Below are 23,588 nucleotides of genomic sequence, written 5' to 3'. Positions count from 1 at the left end.
GAGTAATAGGAATAATTATTCCTAAATATGAGATCTACACGTAGAGAGCTGATATACATTTAAAAAATGAAGTATATCTCAAAATACACATGTTCATTAACAGTCATAGTTTCATCACCTTTCTGCTGAGTCTGCGTTTAAGTTCCATTTTTGCTTCTTGCTCTTCTTCTTCATTCTTTTCTGTTTATTAATTGAGGGGTAGAAAGGAAAGGCATGAAGACTTAGTTACTATAAGTGATTATAAAATCAGAAAAGCAGATCTGGCCACAATTATTTGACTTAACAGATATTGTTCAAACACTCTACCAACATCTTTAAAAAGTTTTCAAAAGATTCTGCAGAAAGATCAATCATTAATTCATAGATTTTCTTTTCCCTCATAGGATTGGTTTATTTACTAATTGTAAATCTTTTTGCTTCCTGACTTCTTGTTCTATTCTGAAAAAAACCACCAGAGTGCCCATATTCTGGTGAGAAACTTTCACTGCTGATCATCTCACAGGCTTCTAAGCACAATTTATTTGAGTTCAGATAAAAAATTACTACTGGATCTGGCCTTCATGTGAAAATCTGAATCACATCAAAAGAACAAATTAGAACCATCTGATGCATGTCTGAGTTGCTGACTTCCTTTCAAATCCAACCAAAATACTTGATTTGTCTGCTTTGGTTTCCATAGAAGCAGAATGTAATCATTTCTTTGGACTTTGCTTTCAAACCAGAGTGTTCTGAATGGGGTTATGGTGTACTGTTGATGGAGATGATTTATTTTGTTGTGACTCTAACTTTCCAAAGTCTTCCCTTTCTCAAGTGCTTCACCAAGTAGTACAATCTAATGGCCAACTCAAATGAATGCTGTCCAACAGATGGGATTAAGAGAAAAATGTCCAGAATTTTCAAAGAAATAAACACTACTCAGGATTTAATGGTTGCTTATTTGACATACTTCTCTCTGTTGCTTCCTGAAGCTCATCATTTGTTCAATAAGTGAGCACAGATTCTTGGATACCAATGCTTACGGAAGATTATCTTTTAGAAAGTGCTGTGATGAATTCTACTGCAGGAAAATCACACTGTGTAAAGGCTCAACCTAAAGGCTGAAAAAGAAATATCTCCTCTATAATATATACATTTATTTAAAAATTCAGATAGACTTCTTACCAATAGATTGTTTTTATTGTGAATAAGTATCAGTATTCAGTATTCACAACATTTGTACTTGCTAGCTGTACATGCTAAATTCTCTATTAATTTTCCTTATCTGGACAGGGAAAAGTTTTGACAGTCTTCTGAAATACAAATTTTAATTAATTCATAAGAAAGAGGATGATCAGTCTGGTTATTTAGACAAAGAGTGAACATAAACTGAAATCACCCTGCAAAACAAGAAACAACTAATTAATATGCTTTCATTAAGTGCCTATGAGTGTCAAGCAAAATTTGATTGTAATTCAGATTTCTTCCTGTGAAAATATTGTAGGCTTTTCTAATTGCTTCACAAAATATATATCCTCTGATGTCCTTAAAATACTTCCTTAGGGTCAAATAGTTACTTTAAATGGGTTAGTAAGGCATGTGGATTGTAAATTATGCATAATAGACAAAAACCAAACTTGTGGTTCATGTGATTCAAATTAGGTTTTTACAAGCCTTTGATGATATTCATAAAAAGAAAAATAAATTCATTAAAACATTTCAGTCAATTCTTCCTATACAATGATTATGGTATTTTTTTGAGTGATGTTTTTCTGTTTTTTATTTTTATTTTATTTTTTGGGGGGTAATTAGGTTTGTTTGTTTATTTCTTAATGGAGGTACTGGGGATTGAACCCACAACTTCATGCATGCTAAGCAGGCACTCTACCACTGAGCTAAACCCTCTCTGATTATGCTACATTTTTAAAGGTACTTTTCAAAGACAAAGTATTGGATATCTAATATGACTCAAAGCTGACAAACTCTCCAATTTTCATGAAATACACAAAATGTCATTTCCTTGAAAATAGATTTAGATACTTTAGCCTTATTAAGCACATTGTACATCTAGGTGTCAGCCAGTGACATTTAAAAAAGGAAGGGCCAACTGTAGTTAGTTACATACACAGGATTTACCATTTGGGAATTCTTTTCTAATATCAGGAACTGAATTCCTTACATTTCCCACATTTGAAATTGTGCTTCTAAAGGAGTTAGAGGAAGAGGGTGAAGTGCGGAGGAAGGCCAGTGTGACTCTTCCTCTGAATCTTATTAAATGGTCGTTGAAAACTCTTCTACAAAGAGTCAAGGTTAAACCTTAAACTTAGTTTTAAAAAATTCACCAAGTTCTTGGAATGTTTCCTTATTTTAAAAAAACCTATTAGAGGCTACTTATTAAGCAGGATATAAACGTGTCTGGTCACTTTATAAACAGGCTGGAGGGCTATGAGGGAAGTGACGTGGCTCACTGACAAATCTTGTCCTCAGTAAACTCATCAGAGCAGAGAGAGGCAGATACTTCAGAACAGCCACAGGAAGCATTTGCCATAAACACACAAACAATACATGCAGTTTCACAGCGGTGGGCACTACAGGAGACCTGCCCGCCAAGTACTGCCCAGAGCATTTCATGGATGAGCTAAAAGGAGAAGAAAGCAACTGGAGTATTATATTCTTCAGCCATCAACTCAGAAAAAATGGGTTAAAAAAAGCTAAACATTTTTTGTGGTTTGTTTCACTTTTTGCTGTTTTATGTGTTTCTATATGCATGTTTTTAACACGTGAAAATACATTTATAAACCTACTTTGAAATACATCCCAAAAATAAGATGGCTCAATGGACAGACAGATACATGATAAAGTAAGATGCAGATATATGGGTATCACTGTTAAAATTATTTCAGTTTTTCTGCATGTTTAAAAAAATTTCATAATATAATATTGGGGAAAAATACTTGCAGAACTCAATGGCCTAAGACATTTTCTTCTCTATGGAAGATTTAGTTGGAATAATGGTCATAACTAAATAGTGTAAGAGGATCTGAATATTTTGCACCTATGTTGTAAAAGGTGTTCCATGAACATCTCTTTTCCTGATAAGCAAAAGTTGACCTTTCAAGCACCAAAACTTACTTTCTATTTTAATAAAATTAAGAAACTAGTTCTAAAATATAACAATATATACTTAAAAAAAAAAAACCTAGATGCACTAAAATTAGGAAAGAGATCAAGTACGGCATGATACTGGGAATGATACTAAAATATAGTTTGTCCTGTGGCCTCCAACTGAAGCTATCAGCATCGACTGCCATTTGATTCATGTTTATTAGACTAGCGATGGGCTTGGATTTGAGAACCACTGAATATTTTATGTTGTGAATAGTTTCCTAATCTGTCAAGAAAAGATGACCTAGTTAAAGTAAGTGTCCTTAAAAGTCACACCATGTCACACATAGACTTTTCTTCAAATAGACAATCATACTGCCTTTGAACAAAAGCTGGAGATAAAACAAACAAACAGACAAAAGTAATCTATTTGGAAGAACCCAGAGGCAAACAGGGACTGACTACAGTGTCGTAAGCTATGGCCATTTAGTTCCCAGGGACTGCTCAGCAGGAATGTTCTGGATGACCTCTACCAGTTCCCTTCTCTGCTTCCCTTGGCCATACAATATTATGTCAGGAGATCATAAGCCAGTTATCAGCCTCTCCAGACTGGAAACGTGTCTTTTGTTTCCAGAATAAGCACACCTAGACAAACTAAGAAGGAAGTAAAAAAGGGCTGGAGTCAAATCTGAAGTTGACTTTGGCGTTTCACTCTTTCCCAAACCTCCAGGAAAATGCAGAATAAAAGCCAACACAGCACTTAAGATCAGTGTGTGATAAATTTCTAGATCTATGAAACAGTTCCTCAAATAACCAAACACCAGTGTGGTTTGGCACTATTTGTCTCACAGGAGCAGGAAAGAACTACCCAGAATTCGCTCTTTCTTTTTTCCTAGGTATTGCATCAGGCATCTAGTAAGATACACTCTCTGTGTTTCAGGGCCTTATGGACTGACTTTGAGCTTATCTAAAATTTAATTCAACAAATATTTCCCAGGAACCTATTATCAAAAACCATGAGCATTTTGGTTTGGTTTTGTTGTCAAAATTAGACACTGCTTTCATTCTTCCTTGGAAAGCTAAACGTGACTTTTTTCATCTCCAAACTGTCCCTTCTACACAATGATGGTCACTTAAATCCTTCCTTGGGTTCCATTCCAGTTATGCTCACAAACAGCCAGATAAAACACTTCCAAGGAAAGAATCCCATAGGCTGAACAGTTACATTCTTCAGACTTCATTGTTAGGTTGTCTTAATAATATCAACTGTAGCATAAATATGCTATTAAAATCTTTCTTTCCTTCAAGAAAGAAAACAACTCACTTGGAGAATAGGGATCATCTAGACAGGCCAACTTGACTCTAAAAGCCTGGTTGAGAAAGATTTCCCGCATGCCAGCGGCTCATTACTATTATAGTACTCTCTGGAGTTCTGCCCAACCTTACTCTTTGATATTTCATACAATAAAAAGCTCTTTTGAAACTGGGTTAATAATATATAAAACTATAGCGAGGCTCAATTTTAAAATGTCCATTACTTAACTCACTGTGGTTAGTAAACCACATTGATCCACTACAGCAGGGCAAACTGCTTCTGTTCATTTTATAGCTGCAACATACGGACTCCAATAACATAAATACTACTGGACTGATGAGTAAAACGTAGTCAAAGACAATAGAGCAGGAAAGAGAATGGGAAAATGAAGTAGGAAAATGAATGGAGAACTCCTTAAGTGCTGAGAAATTATAAATAACTCAAGAGGGAAACAGTTATCATAACAAAGGAAAATGAAATGGATTGAAAAATTCCTTTTACCATAATTCTGTTTTAAATTGAGTCATTTGTTAAACCTGGCAACAAACTATATTATTAAAAATAATATAGGGATGTTTGATTTATTTCCTTGTGGAGTCTTTGGCCTTTCCTTTGACATTTACTTGCAGGCAGACTGGAGCATTTTCTTCTACTTAATATTGGGGTGAAAGAATACATGGAATATATTTCATCTTTCTTAAAAACAACTGTCACAACCACGACTCTGGTCTGGGGGATATCAGGTTCAAAGCCATAAAATGAAATACAAACTTCAAGAAATTATTTCTAAAATTATATAAACAATTATATAAAAATGTGATGTAAATGGGCCATTTCGATCATTTGTGAAAAAATAAACATGTTAAGGTTCCCTGCTGATGAATGGATTATCTCTAGAGGGAGCTTGACGGTGGTTAATTAAGGAATTCACTCTGTGGGACAGGATACTCACGCTTCAGGATATTTCTCTGCTCTAATTCTTCAGTTGTGGGCCTCTGGCTAAGCCTCCTAGGATGGCAGAACAGACACACTGCAGGTTACAAACAAGGCCCCCTAGTGGAGACTCAAAATAAGACAACAAACAGAGCTGTATTTTTTCACGTTTTGAGAAACAAAAATCCATTTTTAAGCCTGCAGAGTAAGTCTCCCTTCCATTAGTTTGGAGATGAGACAGAGTGTGGCTGAGACTGCTAACCACCCCTGATCCCCTCCTCCCTTCTTCCTTTTAGGAAAAGAACTTCCTGAGTTTTAGCTAAACACCCAGCTGTAGATTTCAGCCTCCCTAGCGGCAAAATAGGGCCACATGACTGAGATCTTGCAACAGGATGTGAGCAGAAGTGGTGTTTGTTTAACGTCTGTTTTTCCCCCTTAAAATGACTGGGTGTGTATTTCCCTTCTCTCCCTTTCCTTCTTCCACAGGCTAGAACTTAGACATGGTCCAGTGAGCCAGCTCATCATGCAGAAGAGAAGGTTCACGGAGATGGAAGAGCAACAAGATGGAAGGGACCTGGGTGCCTGTCTGGCTGTCAGGAGCTGTGCTCCCTACCCACACTGCACAGCCCACCTACCTCTGGACTGTGATGCGAAAGAGCAATAAACACGTGGCAGGGTCTGCTTGGACCACTGCACTTTTTGGTCTTTACTAGAACAGCTTAGCCTATACCCTAAAAAAGGCTACAGCTCAAGAGTTCATACCAAATAAGGAGATGATCGATCTACACTGTACAGTATTTTAGGGGAACTATTGTTTCTGTGATCTCAAATAAATTTACAATATATATAAAGTTATCTCAAGACATATAGGCCCTTCCCATCTACCTTTAAGAAAAGCCAGGCTCATTTGAGATCAGTACCTGTTTGTACACAAGAGCTCAGTGTCCTAATAACTCATTATAATTTTGTTCTTGGTCTTGTTCACGTTATTAATTTCTTGTTAATCGTAAGATAAAAACTTCCTCTGGATATAGATTGAGTTTGTGCAAATTAAACCAATAGACATGAAATGTATTCTTAATACAAGGTACTCTCCATTCTAAACGTTAAAGATGGACAGAAACGGTATGAAGAATTAAAATCAATGATATGGTGACTAGCTCATTAAAAAGTTTAACATTTAACCTTTATCAGAGCTGACTTGAAATTCACTTAACAAGTGAACCCACAAAAAAACCCCAGGGGACATCTATGCCAGCCAGACTGTGTGCCGTTCCTGTATCCTACACTATACATCTGTACTAAATCATCCCCCAAAGACGTCATCCTTATTTTGTTTATGGAATTTCCTTTCTCTGGAATGCCCTTCTCTCCTTCTTCATCTACTGAAATCTTATTAATGATTAAAGGCTCCTGGTTCTTTGTCTCTCTACAGTGGCTCTACATAAATTATACATCTATTAAAGTGCTTATCACATGGGTGATTATAAAGATAATAATTATAGCTCTCACTAGTTCATATTTTTATTAAAGTCCCAGTCACTGTCTTAGGTTCTTAACTTACATTATCTTGAATCCTCAAAACAATTCAGCAAGGTAGCCGCAGGTTCCCATTTTACAGATAAGAAAATGAGAGATTAATTCTCTTGCCGACCATAAAACACTACTGAATAATAGAGCCATGACTCACACTCGGTTCTCTTGACTTGGATGTTTGTAAGTCAAACTTTTCACGTGATCTTCATCAAGCAATATATAATTCTGTCTCTTTCACTAGACACGGAGTTCCCTAACGTCGGAACTGTGGGTGATTTATCTTTGAATGGAAGGAACTAGATGTGCTGTACTCATAGAAGAACAATTCTGTAAAAGTTATATACTTATAAAATTAAAAACCCTATTCTGATAACATTTTTATTGTCTGGCCTATTTTTAAATGTGTTTCTAGAGTGCTTGCTAGGATCCAGGCACTAACATGCCTTCAGGGTGCTATTCCATTTAATGCCCACAAGCCCCTGCTTGGCCTCATCTATGAAACAGATGATGGCTGCAGGGACCCCCACATGGCAGCCCTGCAGGTACACAGCTGTCACAGAAGTCTTCCACTTCCAAGCAAGGAGAGGACTGTGCTCCCACCTCCAAATCTCGTCCTGGTATTCCAGATTGTTCCCTCCTCCCAATTTATGAACCCTGCTGTTTATGCAGAGTGAAGGAAGTCAGCAAAATAACTACTACTTAAATATGCTTATGACAATACGATAGTACAAAGGAGAGCTTCAGCATTCACTTGTATTAAAATCGCTAGTGACATGGACTTCCATGCCACTTGTGGTAAAAGGGGAAATCCTACCATGGCTGGAGGCAGGAAGTCAAGTCACATGACCATCTATTTGAAGTTAAAACGGGAAGGCTTTGATACAGGGCTGCAGCTGGATGGCTTGGATGGAGCTGGCCATGGAAGCTAACTAACATTTCTATCGTCTCATAGCCACCAGGGCAGAACGTCATGGCAATCACAGCAATGCTAGGGAGCCCATGAAGCACGCCAAGAGTTGGGCAAATTCTGGCCCATCGGCCGACGCTGGCCTGTTGCTTGTTTTGGTGAAGAATGTTCTCTTGGCACACAGCCACGCTCATCTGTTTATGGGTTGTTTACGGCTGTTTTTTTGCTGCAAGAGCACAGCTAAGTAGCTGCAACAGGGACTGTCTGGCCAACAAAGTCTAAAATACTAGCTAACTGTTCCTTTATAGAAAAAGTCTGTTCACACTTTGGATCAGGCTTTGGCCACCTCCAAGCCACTGGCTAGCTGGACCCAACAGCAGGTTCTTTGAGTGGTTCACCATCCAAGATCAACTTTAAAAGACCAGCGAGGCCAGGCTTGCCTTTTCAGGAGGAATTCACAGTGATCTCACCATGGAGTTAGGGACAGAACCATAGGTGGGAGAAAAGTATGAATTAGTGCTGTCCCCAGGTTTCAGCAACTACCTGACTAGCTTGGTTCCAATTTGCTGTCGGATTTCCTGCCTCTCTTCTTCAGATGTACGCTGCAAGATGTTTTTGTCCTCTAGTTCTTTCTTAGATGGTCTGTTGCCAAGTTTGATAGCAAGAGTATCCCTTCGTCGAATTTTACTTGCCAAAGCACCTGAAGATTGGAAAAGGCAGAAATGCAGAGAAAGGCTTTTAGCAAGCGGCACTCAGGTTACATGCGGCAAGGACTTCAACAGAGTCCAGACCAAATTCTTTATCCACATGCAAGAGCAGAATTTTAATGAACCTAAAGAAAAAAAGTTTCAGCTTGGATGGAGTTCATTTTGAAAAACTGAAGAACTGTTTTTTGTTTTTTTTAAATGTTCTGAAAAATGTTGAGGAACCATGAAAAAACTTGCAAGTATCACCTCATCATTTGGAAAGTGATATTTGAAGTTTATTCTGCTGAGAAAGCGGATCAGGGAAATTACTGATTGCACAATGCCTTTTCTTTCTTCTGTTTTTCAGGTCTTAAGGACTTGGCCCCTTTGCTTCTTCTATGTAGTAAATCCTACTCTTCCTTTCCTCCACTCAGAAACCACATTGACAAAAGTCTACCTTCAAGACCACTGTTTTCATCCTAAGTTACCCAGGAATCCCTGATATCTCAACAGAGGACTGTCAATACCACATGGAGTGATTTTTGTTGTTCGATTTTACTGTTGTTTGATAATTATTGTTTGTTGTTGTTCAGTACAAACTAGAAGGAATTTGACAAACTGCTGTTTAATCACGAATATACTAATAACTTTTCATAATCTCTGAGTTGTTTCATGGTGAACCCCTACCAGGTCATTCTTCTCAGAAGCTTATAAAAAAAAAAAAGAGCATTTTCCAGTTCGCTAAGTTATACATAAATGGTTGGCTTTATCCACTTTACTATCATTACTCCTTAGAAGGCATACTGTCTTACTTATCACAGAGGAATGACTGTTTTTAATTCTTTAAAGGTATTAGTCATTCTTGACTCATCCCTCCCTCCCTCTTTAAGCCACAGTATAAAAGTGAGTGAAATTCTCAGACACCTCCAATGAGTAATCCAGTGAATCCTGCAATGCTCTTTACTCAAGAAAGGCCCCGGGGGAAGGGCCATCTTGGATCAATCTCAGAAAGAACTCTTGTCGTTTGACACTTTGGACAAATTCAAATATGCATACTGGCCTGATAGACTGACTCCCCCGGCCCCGTGGAATCATCTTCCAGAAAGGCCTGTCATCTAAAGCTAAAAAGCTTAGAATATACACATTTCTAATTTGAGAAAGATGAGGGGAAAGAAGACATCAGGTGTCTGGTTCCTGATGAGGCTTTTGTTCTTTACAAAATGCAGCTGCGTCCGCCCCCTACCCACACCCTCCCTACCTCTTGAAAAAATCCTTACTTTCTCCACTGCCATCCTCGTCCTCATCCTCGTCCTCGTCGTCATCAGTGTACAGGACAGGCCCGTCAGAGTCAGAGTCATTGGCCTGGTATTCCCTTTGGCCTTCGTCCTCTGAGGCACTGAAGGATTCTGAAGACTCTCCCATCAGCCCAGGAGTCAGCAGCTGAGGCGCTGCCTTCCCCAGCTCGTCTTTGGTTGTGAAACTGTGAGAGGCACAGAAACATAGGAGTGGTGTGAAGTTCAGAGAGACCCTCAGGGATGCTGCCAGCACACTAGAGGAAGCTCTAGTTTCATAAGTATCCTTTGGGCCGGTGAAAGGAGAAAGCAGACACAGGCCAGCTAAAGTCACTGAAATGAGGCAACGGTATCGTACTCCTTAATTCTCAAGGCTTTAAAGTCTTCATCTGCAAAACGAAAAGGATTGACGAGGTGGTGCCTGACATGTTTAGTACATATATATTGTACAAGTATATTTTGAAAATTTTATTTTTCCCTAGCACTAGGGGATTCAGTGGAAAGAACAATGGGCTAGAAGCTCTTGGATGTTTGACTTTGTCTGTACCTTTTCTTTGACTGTAACTCCTACTTATCCTTCATGTCTGGGTTAAAGCCTCAGCTCCCTCCAACTCTTTCACTGGCCTCCAGACTAGTTCCTTGCCTCCTCTCCCCATCCCCTTGGCGACTGAGGATGATCCCACTGGAGCACTTAGCACGCTGCCCCTCAGTCGGCCTCCCCACCCCCAAAAGGTCCCTGACAAGCAGGACTCATGGTTTGGTAGCCCAGCACCTAGAAAGGTGCTGATATAGAAAAGTACATCTTCTTTAATTACTCAATGAATTAATCCCATGTCTATTACAGCCAGGGCATTAACAGTAAAAAGTCAGGTATCTTATCTGTGTTTAATTTCTCCATTTATAAAACTGTTTGTCATTAAGATTATACTAAGAACACAAGGTGGTAAGCGTGAAAGTTAAATGGACTCTTTAGAAGAAAGGTGGTATGAAGGATGCAATGAGTTTCTTGTTATTCCGCTTGGTAAGAGTCTCTGGCTTAAAGTTACTATAAATATACAAAGCCTGCCAATTTTCAGACTAGAATTTAAAAAAAAATACTTTACATCAAAAACATATCATATTGAAAACAATGTAATATTCATTTTAAGATGCAGAAGTTCTCCACATTGCTTTCTGATATAAATAGAAGAATCCAGATTTGGATGTCACACTTCTGAAAAGACCGTTTAGTGCAAAACATGTGCTTGCTGTTCTCACAGAAAAAAATTAAAAAACAATTCTTTGAATAATAAAAACAGGTAAACTTCGTTAGAATCTGAGGTTCTAAAAATTCTACTTTGTGGTTTACAAGCCGAAGCGCTCTCAAAATTCTCTATTTTTCACTTACTAGAAAACTCCAACAGCCAAAAATTCTTGTTTTCAAAGGAGGAAATATGACATTTCCTTTTTAACTGTGTAAAATATACAAAGCATAAAATTTACAGTTTTAACCATTTTAAAGTGTATAGTTCAGTGGCATTAAGTATACTCACACTGTTGTGCAACCATCACCACCATCCATCTCCAGGATTTTTCATCTTCCCAAACTGAAACTCTGTATCCATTAAACAGTAACTTCACATTCCTCCTCCCCTACCCCCGGCAACCACCGTTTTACTTTGTCTCTGTGATTTTTACTATTGTATGTGCTTCATGTAAGTGAAATTATACAACATCTGTCCTTTTGTGTCTGACTTACTACACTTTGGATGTCTTCAAGGTTTTCATCCATGTTGTAACATGTGTCAGAATTTCCTCCCTTTTTAAGGCTGAATAGCATTCCATTTGATGTGTATGTCACATTTTGTTTATCAGTTATCAGTCTGTGGGCATCTGAGCTGGTTCTACCTTTCGTTGCTGTGAATAATGCAGCCCTGGACACTGGTGTATAACTATCTGTTTGAGGACCTGCTTTCCATCTTTCTGGCTACACACACAGAAGTGGGATTGCTGGATCATATGGTAATTTTACATTTAATTTTTTGAGGAACCACCATACTGTTTCCAAAGTATGCAATCTCGTTTCAAATAAGAGAAGATTTATTTTATGGGAAAGCATTTCCACAGTCGGGATTTCTAGTGCACTGCCACCGGAGGCCAGTCTTGCCTGAACAGCCTGTCTGCCGCTATGGGCGACTGAAGCACGTTTAAAAGATACACCAGTAAGTAACACATTCTCAAGAGCAGAACAAAGCTACTTCAGGGTTGGGCCCTAGTATGTGCTCATGTCACTGCTCATTAATCTATTATGATACTGATCATTATCTTAATCTCATCATTTGCATTTTAAAAGGCAAAGACTTCTGCCTACACTTACAACTTAACAATTGTTCTATAGTATAAGGAAGGCAGATAATTTATAGTTCGTGGAAGCCAGGAAGGCCATGGATGAGTTGCCCAAACAAGGTAGCAAGTCCAGTCCACAAGTCACAATTAAGATTCTTGGTTTATCTATCAAATGTTACATTACACTATATTTTATTTTATACTTAATACTGTAGGTTATGTTAATAGTATATGATAGATTATATTTAACTTAATAGTAAGTATTAACTCCAAACTTATATCAATCAACTCATTACATGACTCTCATTTTCCCCTTATGTTTCCTGGGCACACTGGACAATATAGTGAACTCCATAAATGTTTGAGGAAATGGACTAAAAGAGTCAAGTCCCTTTTGGATATGGGCTTCAGATGAGCTTATTAGTTTCTTCCTTAAATTGTACCAGAATTGTACGCTATTAATGGTCACACTGCCCAAAGCAATCTACAGATTTAATGCAATCCCTATCCAATTACCCAGGACATATTTCACAGAACTAGAACAAATCATAATAAAATTTATATGGAACCATCAAAGACCTAGAATTGCCACAGCATTACTGAAGAGAAAGAAAGAGGCTGGAGGAAAAACTCTCCCAGACTTCAGACAATACTATAGAGCTACAGTCATCAAGACAGCATGGTATTGGTACCAAAACAGACATATAGACCAATGGAACAGAATAGAGAGCCCAGAAATGAACTCACAAACTTTTGGTCAACTAATTTTCGACAAAGGAGGCAAGAATATACAATGGAATAAAGACAGTCTCTTCAACAAATGGTGTTGGGAAAACTGGACAGCAGCATGTAAAACAATGAAGCCAGAACACTCCCTTACACCATATACAACAATCAACTCAAAATGGATCAAAGACTTAAACATAAGACAAGATACAATAAACCTCCTAGAGGAAAACATAGGCAAAACATTATCTGACATACACCTCAAAAATTTTCTCCTAGTAGAAATAAAAGCAAGAATAAACAAATGGGACATAATTAAACTTACAAGCTTCTGCACAGCAAAGGAAACCATAAGTAAAACAAAATGACAACCTACGGAATGGGAGAAAATCTTTGCAAAGTGAAACCGACAAAGGCTTGATCTCCAGAATATATAAGCAGCTCATACGACTCAATAAGAAAAAAATAAACAACCCAATCCAAAAATGGGCAGAAGACCTAAACAAGCAATTCTCCAAGGAAGACATACAAATGATCAAAAGACACATGAAAAAATGCCAATATCACTAATTATCAGAAAAATGCAAATCAAAACTACAATGAGGTATCACCTCACACCAGTCAGAATGGCCGTCATTCAAAAATCCACAAATGACAAATGCTGGAGAGGCTGTGGAGAAAGGGGAACCCTCCTACACTGCTGGTGGGAATGCATTTTGGTGCAGCCACTGTGGAAAACAGTGTGGAGATTCCTCAAAAGACTAGGAATAGACTTACTGTATGACCCAGGAATTCCACTCCTGGGCTTATATCCAGAAGGAACCCTACTTCAGGATGACACCTGCACCCCAATGTTCATAGCAGCACTATTTACAATAGCCAAAACATGGAGACAGCCTAAATGTCCATCAACAGGTGACTGGATAAAGAAGATGTGGTATATTTATACAATGGAATACTACTCAGCCATAAAAACCGACAACATAACGCCATTTGCAGCAACATGGATGCTCCTGGAGAATGTCATTCTAAGTGAAGTAAGCCAGAAGGAGAAAGAAAAATACCATATGAGATCGCTCATATGTGGAATCTAAAAAACAAAAACAAAACAAACAAACAAAAAACAAAGTGTAAATACAGGACAGAAAGACTCATAGACAAAGAATACAGACTTGTGGTTGCCAGGGGGGCGGAGGGTGGGAAGGGATAGACTGGGATTTCAAAATTGTAGAATAAACAAGATTATACTGTATAGCACAGGGAATCACAGAGGAAAAAATGTAATAATGAGTGTGTATATGTCCATGTATGACTGAAAAATTGTGCTGAACACTAGAATTTGACACAACATTGTAAAATGATTATAAATCAATAAAAAATGTTAAAAAAAAGAATTGTATGCTATTGTGAAGTTACCAATGGTTAGAAATCTACCAAATAGCTACTACCCTGCAGTTTGTGAATAGAAGGAGGTATTTTTACACATGACCACTTGTCTTCTTTAAAGTTTTCCTATTTGTATTCCAAACAGAACCCTCTTCATAAAATGACAGAATTTTCACACATTCGTTGACTAAACATAACTGAGAGAGAGTTCTAAGTAAAGCAAGTGACTAAGAGCCAGAAATTCTAATTCAAAGACCCACTTAAAAACGGAAGAAAGAATTTGGAAGGAAATTTGAGAGACTACTTATTCCAAGCTCATTAACTCAAGAGCAAACACAAACCATCCCTGTGGGATGGACTGTAATTTAAATTTTTAATTTTGAGGTATACCCAGAGAAGAAAATCTCTATACCCTCTTCTAGGAAAGCATTACAGTTACCCTGACTGACAGGAAAAATCTATGATAAATACCTCAATGTCTAATGATGTTCTAAACTCACTCCCTGTGATCACAGTCCCGGTGGGAATGGAGAACAGATGCTCACCTCTTTTGTCTGACAATCCTGCAAGGACTCGGGCTGAAGACGGAGATCAAGACCCCAACATGCAGCATGGAGCTTAGCACAATATAGTGCCCTCTCTACAAGGGCTGTGGAAGTGGACTGGAAGAAGTGGACTGGTAACGTTTTGCCCACTTTTGTACCTTTGGTGCTTAGTACACTGCCTGGCACACAGAAGGCAAGCAAAAAACATATGCTGAAATGCTGAATGACTGTTCACTTCTAAAGGTGGGAACTGACGGCAGTGTCATATTTAATAATGAAATGAAGACATCTGCTGTGTGCTAGAAGTATTCAGGACACTATAAGCATTCATTTCAATATCTCTTCTCATATCATTTATTAAAAGGTCAAACAAAGAAAAGAATTTGTAATTTAATATTTATTTATCTTTCCTTTGAATGATGGTGCTCAAAATGATAGAAACAAACACAAAAGAAACTGCAAAAGAAGTAGAAGCAACTGCTTTGGAAACTTATAAAATTCCTTAGAGCACAGAATTTGATGAGCAACTCTGGATTTGCAGTTCTGGCTCTGCCACTTACGAACTGGGGGATCTTGGATAAACTATTTTCTCTCTCTTGGCATCAGTTTTCTTATCTATTAAACAGAGGTATTTCAGGGGAGACTTATGTAAATTAAATACCTGACAGTTCCTGACATTAAATAAGTATTCAATAAATGAAGGTTAATATTAGTAGCAAACTGAATAATTAAAGTTGATATTTTAGTCTTTTAATCCAAATCAACTTAATTAACTGTACTAATTTTTAAAGTATAACATGACAAAGATTTTTTTTGAAAGAAGAAATCTTAAATTAAATAATGGAAAAAGTGAATTTTGGTTTCATTCTTAGAAATAGAAGAGGCTGGATTTAAGAGCTCTAAGCCTCCCCTAGACAGAATTGGAAATGGCTTCTACCATACTCTGACAGCCCTCTCTTCATACCTGGGGGACGGGAGAGTTAATATGTCTTTTTTTATCCTTAAGTAGAAAATTTATAGGACTTTGTGAGTGATGAGATGCAGAGGACAAAGGAGAATGAGGACCCTAGGATGAGTTCCAGGTTCCTGGTGTGGGCACCTGGACAATGGCATGCCTACAGCATCCCAGATTCTGTACTGGTTGCTGGGGATATAGAGGTAAATAAGACATACTGGTTAGTTCTGTCCCATAGGCAGGAAAAAAGCACTGTCAGAGTTTAGTAATTGCAATAACCAATTCCGTCTGAATATTGAAAGGCTTCACAGAAGAGGTAACACTTGAACTGGGTAGGGAATTGAGGCAGCAAGAAAAGTAGCCACTCTAAGGTTGGAGGAGAAGGAGTTGGACTTTGAAACAGCGCTTTCCTGATGGTCTTTAATTTCGTGGAGAGGAGAAGGCTAAACAACTTGTTGAAGTGCAGGTGGGTAGGAGGGGTGAGCAATCTGGACACAAGTGGTAAAGATTTAGAATAACCACTGTTAAGAAGAGAGGAGGGAACTGTCTCGGAGAAAGAACAGGGGGCCGCTGAGCAGTGATGAAGCAGGCTCTACGTGTCCCAGAAAGCCACAGACTGAAGTGTAGCTGTCATCAGACCAGTGCAATTATCGCTAGCAGCCTGCAGCTTTCCTGGGGCGGGGCTCTGAAAAAAATCAGTGTTTGGATTACACAGGTGCTTACCGAACATTCACTAGATTGCATTATAACGGAAACCAAAGCAGGTTCCTTCCCGTCCAGGAGGGAGGCTCAGGGGTCTGCAGTGGTCCGCCTCCCAGGGACACGGATGGAATGTGGGGTTTGTGCCCCGACTCACCATTTTGCGTTTTCTCTGCTAACACTTAAGCCGGTGCCTGACTGGACAGTGGTTCTGTTTGTCGGCTCTTCAGTCCAGAGAAGTTGACTCGGGTCTAAGGCAGGGACGGGCAGGTCGGCTCCGTTGCTGACCAGGACGACAGGAGTGTCTGAAGCAACAAAGCTCTGCTCCTCCAGAGGCAGAGGGGGTGCCGGGGGAGAAGGGGGCGGAGCCACAGGGGGCGAGGGGACTGCGGACTTGGGTTTGCCTGTGGTCAGCTCCTCCGTCCCAGGGGCAGGCTGCTCGGGTTTGAGACCCTCCACCCTGGTCTCAAAAGCCTCTCCTTTAAGGTCAGATGTGCCAGAAGTGGTTGCATCTGAGGATGGTCGAGACGTTGGCTGCTTGCCAGGTTTTTTCTTGCCCTTTGTGATTCCCACTGTCCCTGTTTTGCTAGAAACTGTCTCCTTGGAAGTTTTGGCACGAGAAGAGGTGGAGGAAGTAGGTGGTGAAGCTGATGCTTTGGAGCCAGTTGCTTTTCTTGAATGAGAGGAACCAGCTAAAGCAGAGAGATTTCACATTAAGAGTCAAGGAAGACAACACTTTTAAAATAAACTGAGTTGCAATTGTCAATGGCAATGTTCCCTTTAAACTCTTAAGATCTGTCTGAATAAATGCAGAGAAGAAAACAGGCTAATAATGATAATGATCTTGTTTTCTGCCCCCTCCCTGCCGCCCTTCTAGGAGGAGCAAGTGATGCTTGAGGCCAAGACCTAAGGGACAGGAGTCCTGTCTTCCCCCTCCTCCAGTCTTTAGCTGAGCCAGCAAAGGGACATCCTCAGCCCCTTGCCCTGTGAGTCATCTGAAAAAGTCTCTGTATGCTCCAAAGAAGGGACAGTGTGTAGAGGAAACACCAACAGCTCATTGGGTATAGTAACCAGGTTACTCTCATCACAGATCATACATGTTCCATGATGTCTTTCTGGGAATGGAGTGATCCACATTCAGAAGTCGCTGGGGTAAATACCATCAGCTCCTTTCTGGTCAAAAGCAAATTTAGTCATCTTACTGCTAAAAGAGCAAACTCCAAACCAGCCATCCCCAACGGCTACAGAGAGAAGCTTGCCACTGCCCCGAACTCCATCTGCAGTGGCGACTGCAGTGGGCAGAGTGAAAACACATGGCCACAAACGAAAGACAAGTCTCCTTCAAAAAAACTTCAAGAGGCAGAAAAAATTCTTTTTTTTTTAAACAAGATAATGGGAAGTGTTTGAATAATTTGGAGGGAAAGAGTATCATTTTCAGATCTTCTAAAACTGCTTATGTTCCTAGAGAGTCTTCATCAGAGGATGGCCATGGCCGTGACCATGGCATATCTGCCTGCTTCTGGATAGGACTGCCTTCAACCAGACCATTTTCAGGAAAAAAATAAAAATAGAAAAGGTTAACTCTCCTTTTCTTTCTATCACCATAGGAAATACATTTAAACTCCTATGAGAATACTCTTTTGCTTCATGACTTTCATGATGTGTACATTTGTCCTAATTGCTTCTTCTGTTATAATGTTGTATGCACCCTTCTTTTTCCTGAGGGGTCAAACTATCTTCCACAGAAATATGAGAAAAATCTTGTCAGTATTACGGAGCCAATCTTCACTGCATACAGACACTCTTTATGGTAACTTACCTCTGGTTATAACTCTGTGGAAGTTAACTGGGAGGGTCAGGAGAGGAAGAACAAAGGATCAGACAATGAGATGTACCATTTCACCAACTCTGACCCACTGAAAAGAGCCAGTCTCACTTGGTGACAAGAATGCAGGCTTAAAAGAAGTCTCTGTGGCTTGGGGGCTTTATTATCTTAGGTATCTGTAATAACTAGAATTCCCCTCCCTCCCGTCCGGGCCTGTTGATACTCTTTGAAGCAAAGAGTCTTCACTTGCTTTAAGCAGACTCCTACAATCTAAGTGCATTCCAAATTTACCCTTTATGATCAAGGTGCTGAAGGCTAAAGACTTGCTGTCTAAACATGTTCAATTACTTCTTCGGTAAGTTGAACAAAACCTTTTCCACATACCAATTCTTATAGATATATAAGAATATATATAAACATATATATATATGTATTTTAAAGAAAACTCTTTCTTTTCTAACAGCAAAGTTAACCTCAGCCAGGCTTAAGGAAAAAGACAATTTAAAAAAAATGTCTAGAGTGCAAATTCAAGCCATGTTATTATATTTCTCTTTAAGTATCTTCTAAAATGAGGATTTTGCTGAAATGTTGCTTCTGTTACCTTGAATTATGGTCAAGACTTAAGAAAAGAAATGCTACCTCTCCTCAGTTAAGTACTTTTGTCGTTAACACAGTGCATAACAATGAGAAAGAAAAAAATACGAGATGTTACTTACTTCTCTAGGAAAGTGCAACCAATATCTGGTGATCTGGAGGTCTATACTAACTTAGTGATTGGGAACGAATCTGAACTAACAGCTTTTTTAAAGAGTTTCAAACATCTGACTGAAACTCAGGAGCTACATTTGAAGTAACTTTTCCAGAAGGTCAACATTATTCAACTGAAACAAAGTTACCATGCAGAAAGTTCTAAATGGTTACAAAAGGAACATGAATAAGACTCTCAAGGAGTGTTACCAACGTTGGATAAAAGGATCCTTGCATGCTGGGCTTGCTGGTAGACTTCAAGGCAGCGCCCATTTCTCTGTTATCACCCTAAGAACAGCAATCTTCTTATCCACACTCTTCACACTAAGGGCCAGTTGGGCCTCATTTAATACAATGGATAACATGACTCTACTTTTCTCTTAGGAACATCATGAGTTGATAAACAAGTGTTCAAGTAAAATATCTAGAAATGTCTCAAAATCTCTCATGACAGCTGTACCCTGCCCTGGTGTTAATCACCAGCTTTCTTCTGAAAGAATGAGAGAATACAGGCCAAGTCAATTATGAGCTGGACCATGTGGGGCATGGAGAAGTGGGAAAGCTTGTGCGAAGCAGGGTCTTAACTCACAAGGACAGGGGCAGAGCTTGGGGATTTTCTTCAAGAAGTGAATCGTCTCTGCTCTGAGGGTATGCTAGGCAGTCTGGGAAACACACACAGACACCAAAGGACAGACGCTGACGTGTGATGGATGGCAGTCGGTCCCAGGGAAAATGGCCCTTAGGCACTGTTCCCACAGCGATCTGAGATTTTCATTTTAGAGCTTATCAGAAGAGACCAGACAAGCAAGGCCAATGGCGGGAGAGCGGAACCCCGGGAGAGAGACATCTATTTGCATCGGAATTCTGTTATACTGTCATCTAAGCCATTCTCTGAATTTGAGCATTATCAGTATAAATTAAGAGGAGAAAAAGAGCAATACCAAGGCATAGCCTGGTAGCTGGTTTCGAGAAAGTTGCTGCTGATTTTAAGGAAAATGAAGTCTGCTATAAAATACAGGAGGGTTTTTATGCATGTGTTAATGGGAAAAAGCCACTCAGCGTATGTACTTGGATTAACGTCCTTTTAAAAGCTGGATGACACGGTAGGCTCCTTGATTTTACTTCACTAGAACGGGAGCTCCACTTTGCATTAAGCAGATCTGATGTGAAAGGAAAGCTGGATGCACTGACATGAAGTTACGAAACCCCTCAAACATCCCCTGGTGATCGGCAGTAGCAGCTTGGGATCACACCACTACATGCTTTTCCTTGTAACACACTGAAGTCCGCTGGGGTTGGGAAGGGGCACTGAGCATGTAACTTTCAGTGCCGCTGAGCGGTTGTGACTCCTGTAGAGAGCGGTGGGGCAGGGCTGCACTGAGTGATAGGAACCCACTGTCATTTGTCAGTAGAGGAACGACTATAACATTTAAGCCATTAAGCTCCAGAAAATATGTCAAAGACGTAAGCATCATGTTTTTATGGGAAAACTTAAGATGTTTTGAAAGAAAACCCAAGCCAAACAGCCACCTGTAAACTCAAATATGCAGGCCAGCTGATGTCTAAACAATGTCATTGTTCATCAGGCAGACGACTGCCTGGACCCTTCCACTGGGTCCAGGCAGACAGTGGATACTCAGGATGAAAGAAGTCTATTCACCGTAAACCTAATGAGGTGAATGGATCAACTGGTTGACTTTTCTTCAGTAGAGATAGCCACAGAGGAATTTCCTGGGCATTCTCTGTGTCAAAGCTGAATCCACTGGTGTTACATCCTAAGATGCCAGACTCCATCGTTCCTAGGAAAAGCAACTGCCCCACCCCAGAGCCAAGGACCCTAGACTCAACCCCACAGAGGGCATACTCACCAGCCTCTTGGGGTGCGTTTCGGCTTGTTGGCTTGGGTGGAGGGACGGGGGCCTGCTTACCAGGAGCCTTGGTATTTTTTTTAATAGGAGGCACTTCGTCACCCTTGGGGCTGGCCCCAGCAGCGGCCCCTTTTGGAGGCACTGGTGTTTTCTGGGGCTTAGGTTTGGATTTAGGCTTAGGAAGAGCTGGAGGAGGTGGAGCAGGAGCTGCCGGTGTTTCAGAGTGGTTTTCAGTGTTCTCTACAAATGAGAAAGTGAACAGAAGCAGACTGATACAGACACACAGCATAGAAACAGAGGGAGCAAGACACACAGTGACAGCGATACACATGTCCGGCTGCTTGGCCCTTGGGAACCAGTGGGGTTCTGTACCAGAGACAGCGGGGTTTGGGGTAAAGAAGATCAAAGGCTGAAAGCCAAACTAGGGTGTGTTCTCCAGGTCACTAATCACCCCTGTGATAAAACAGGGTTGCACAAATGACTGTGATGAGTTAAGCTGAGGATGTGTCAATGTCTACGGTTGGGGGCTGACACCAGCCTTAAATAGATGGTTGCTGGATGATGATGTGGATAGGAGTGCTAAGTTTTTTACAAAACTGAAGGGCCCCGAGAGTGGCAGAGCAGTGTGTCACACACTCTATCATGCGGTGGGGGCCGACAGCACAGAAATGACTAGACTCACAGTGACCTCATATCCTCCGCTGAGGGGCTCACTCAGGAGAGCTCACGCCCATGAACCTGCAAGGCATCTGTGTTCTGTCTCTGCCTCATTGTGCTCAAAAACCAACTGTTTTCTGAGCTAAGGGAGACTTTGTAGAATCTGGTACAGGAAGCACAATGCACTGAAGGATAAACTATGTTCTATTCTTTCAAAATTTTCTTAAGCTCTCCAATGCACCAGCACAGCTTCCTGTTTTACAATAACTTCCTCCGACCTTTTCAGTGTCACAACTGTTGGTACTGGAGGGTGCAGAATCCCCCCAAAGTATCAAATTTGTTTTGTAATGTAAACACAAGTAATGAGTTTGAAAACATAAAGGTTAAACTTCATTAAAAAAAATCATACCTAAGAACAAAAGCCTTGCACAAGATTTTGCATAACTAGAGGAGTACTGGTCTTCTCATTAAAAAAAAAAAAGTGGAGATGCTGAACGTTCATATATTCATATCCTTATTTTTTTAATTAGTGACTGATTAAAATTAAAATACAGTTCTGGTCCAAAGAGCTAAGCAGCATTTCTTTAAAAATGGAGCACAATTAAAAAAAAAAAAAGTAAGACAGTGTCAAGACAAGATTGAGCCTTTACTGAATATGTTCTTCCATTATTGAATGACCAAGAAAAGGTTTTAAAAGTGGACTGCATCACATTTTATTATTATTTCTTTTGTTTCATTTCTCATCCCAGTGCGTGTGAAGTGAGAACTCCCCACACCTCTTTTTTTCTTTTACTATATACCCATCAAGCCACATATGTAACTACCATACAAATGATTTAAATTACAGTAGGTAATGAGTAAAACTTCCCTTTTATCTTCCAACAACCATGAAACCCACCCCAGTCACTGCAGCCCAAATGGACCCCTCCTGCATCTGAACTTAACTGTACTCATTGTCTGAGCTATTTAGTCAACATTTATCAAGGGCTACTTGTATGTTTGCCTCTCTGTTTATAACCCTTGTCCCCTCAGCTAAGCGACTTATCATCTGTACTACAGTAGTGGCTGTCTCAACCCAGCTAGTCCGAACCAGACAGCTACTACACCACAAAAGGCAAAGAGGGTTGAGAGCAACACAAATTGATAGACATGGAAAACATTTTACTTTAGTGTAAAATGTATAAATACACATTGACTTGCTAGTCTTTTGACTTAGGGTAGAGGCTTGTTCTTTAAATACATCTTTGAACCTTTGGCCCAAGCATGGAGAACCAGCCCAATGACACTGTCCATGATGAGAGACAGTCAGACTGATCTGCACCACTTGGTATCTTAATTCTCTTTAATGCTACAAACCCTCACATGTCTTCTCCTCTGTCTTCACAGCATATTATTGAGGGATTTCTTTTTCTGTCTGCCTAAGATTTTTAAATTCTAAAGTTGTTCCCCCCCAAATCCAGCTTCCGGGTTTGGGAAGAAGCTGGTTTGCTCCGTGATAGTTGGGAATGACAATCCTGACTAGGGTGAGAATGCACACTCTACGTGTAAACTTCCAGCTGCTCTTGGAAAAGCCTGGTCCGCTCCTCCTTCCTCTGCAAACTACCAATTATCTGGGTGTGTTTGCCATATGGCCAATGTTTGTGTTTACTCTGCAGTGATTCCTCAGGGGTGTGTGTGAGTGCATGTGTGCATGTGTGCACGTGCGCACGCATGCATAAACAGTATGCTTTTCTGACCAAATTATAAACTCCTTTGGTCCGAAATTTTATATCCCGTCAAACACAGTGCTCTAAACATTATGGCTCTTCAGTGATAGTGACTGATTGGTTGATAGTTATTAACACATGTTAGTAGGAAACGAACTCTTGTATCTCAGAAATAATGAATTAAGTCAAGAGGTAGTTTCTACTATTAGCATACAATCTGAAGACATGACATAAACTGATGGCTGTAGAGGAGTATTAGCTTTTCAAGAGGAGGTTAAGAAAGGGCTGCCTCTGCACTCCAGCTTGACGAGGCTACTCAGTCTCACAACAATGCTCTGGAGGGTAGCTGTTGACTACACTTTTGGGTTTGCCTCCTCCCGCCACATGGAGAGCTGAGTC

General features: G+C 39.9%; 1 protein-coding gene across 9 annotated transcripts in view; it reads right to left on the bottom strand.

The window, feature by feature from the left end:
• The window catches only part of PHACTR2 (phosphatase and actin regulator 2), a 240,555-nt gene that overhangs the window by 24,992 nt on the left and 191,975 nt on the right, over positions 1 to 23,588 (bottom strand). For 5 of the 9 annotated variants that reach the window (XM_032485059.1, XM_032485058.1, XM_032485061.1 and 2 more), the window contains 6 exons: positions 20,827 to 21,066; positions 16,544 to 17,078; positions 9,736 to 9,938; positions 8,316 to 8,472; positions 5,349 to 5,404; positions 119 to 180 (listed from right to left, as the gene is read on the bottom strand). In XM_032485059.1, the coding sequence (XP_032340950.1) occupies positions 119 to 180; positions 5,349 to 5,404; positions 8,316 to 8,472; positions 9,736 to 9,938; positions 16,544 to 17,078; positions 20,827 to 21,066 (1,253 nt within the window). The remainder of the gene's footprint in view (positions 1 to 118; positions 181 to 5,348; positions 5,405 to 8,315; positions 8,473 to 9,735; positions 9,939 to 16,543; positions 17,079 to 20,826; positions 21,067 to 23,588) is intronic. The other 4 variants (XM_032485064.1, XM_032485065.1, XM_032485063.1 and 1 more) reach the window with 1 other exon arrangement.

The sequence above is a fragment of the Camelus ferus genome, chromosome 8, assembly GCF_009834535.1.
Source record: "Camelus ferus isolate YT-003-E chromosome 8, BCGSAC_Cfer_1.0, whole genome shotgun sequence".
NCBI lineage: Eukaryota > Metazoa > Chordata > Mammalia > Artiodactyla > Camelidae > Camelus > Camelus ferus.
Note: the sequence above shows the minus strand (reverse complement) of the source record. Positions and strands in the feature narration are given on the sequence as shown.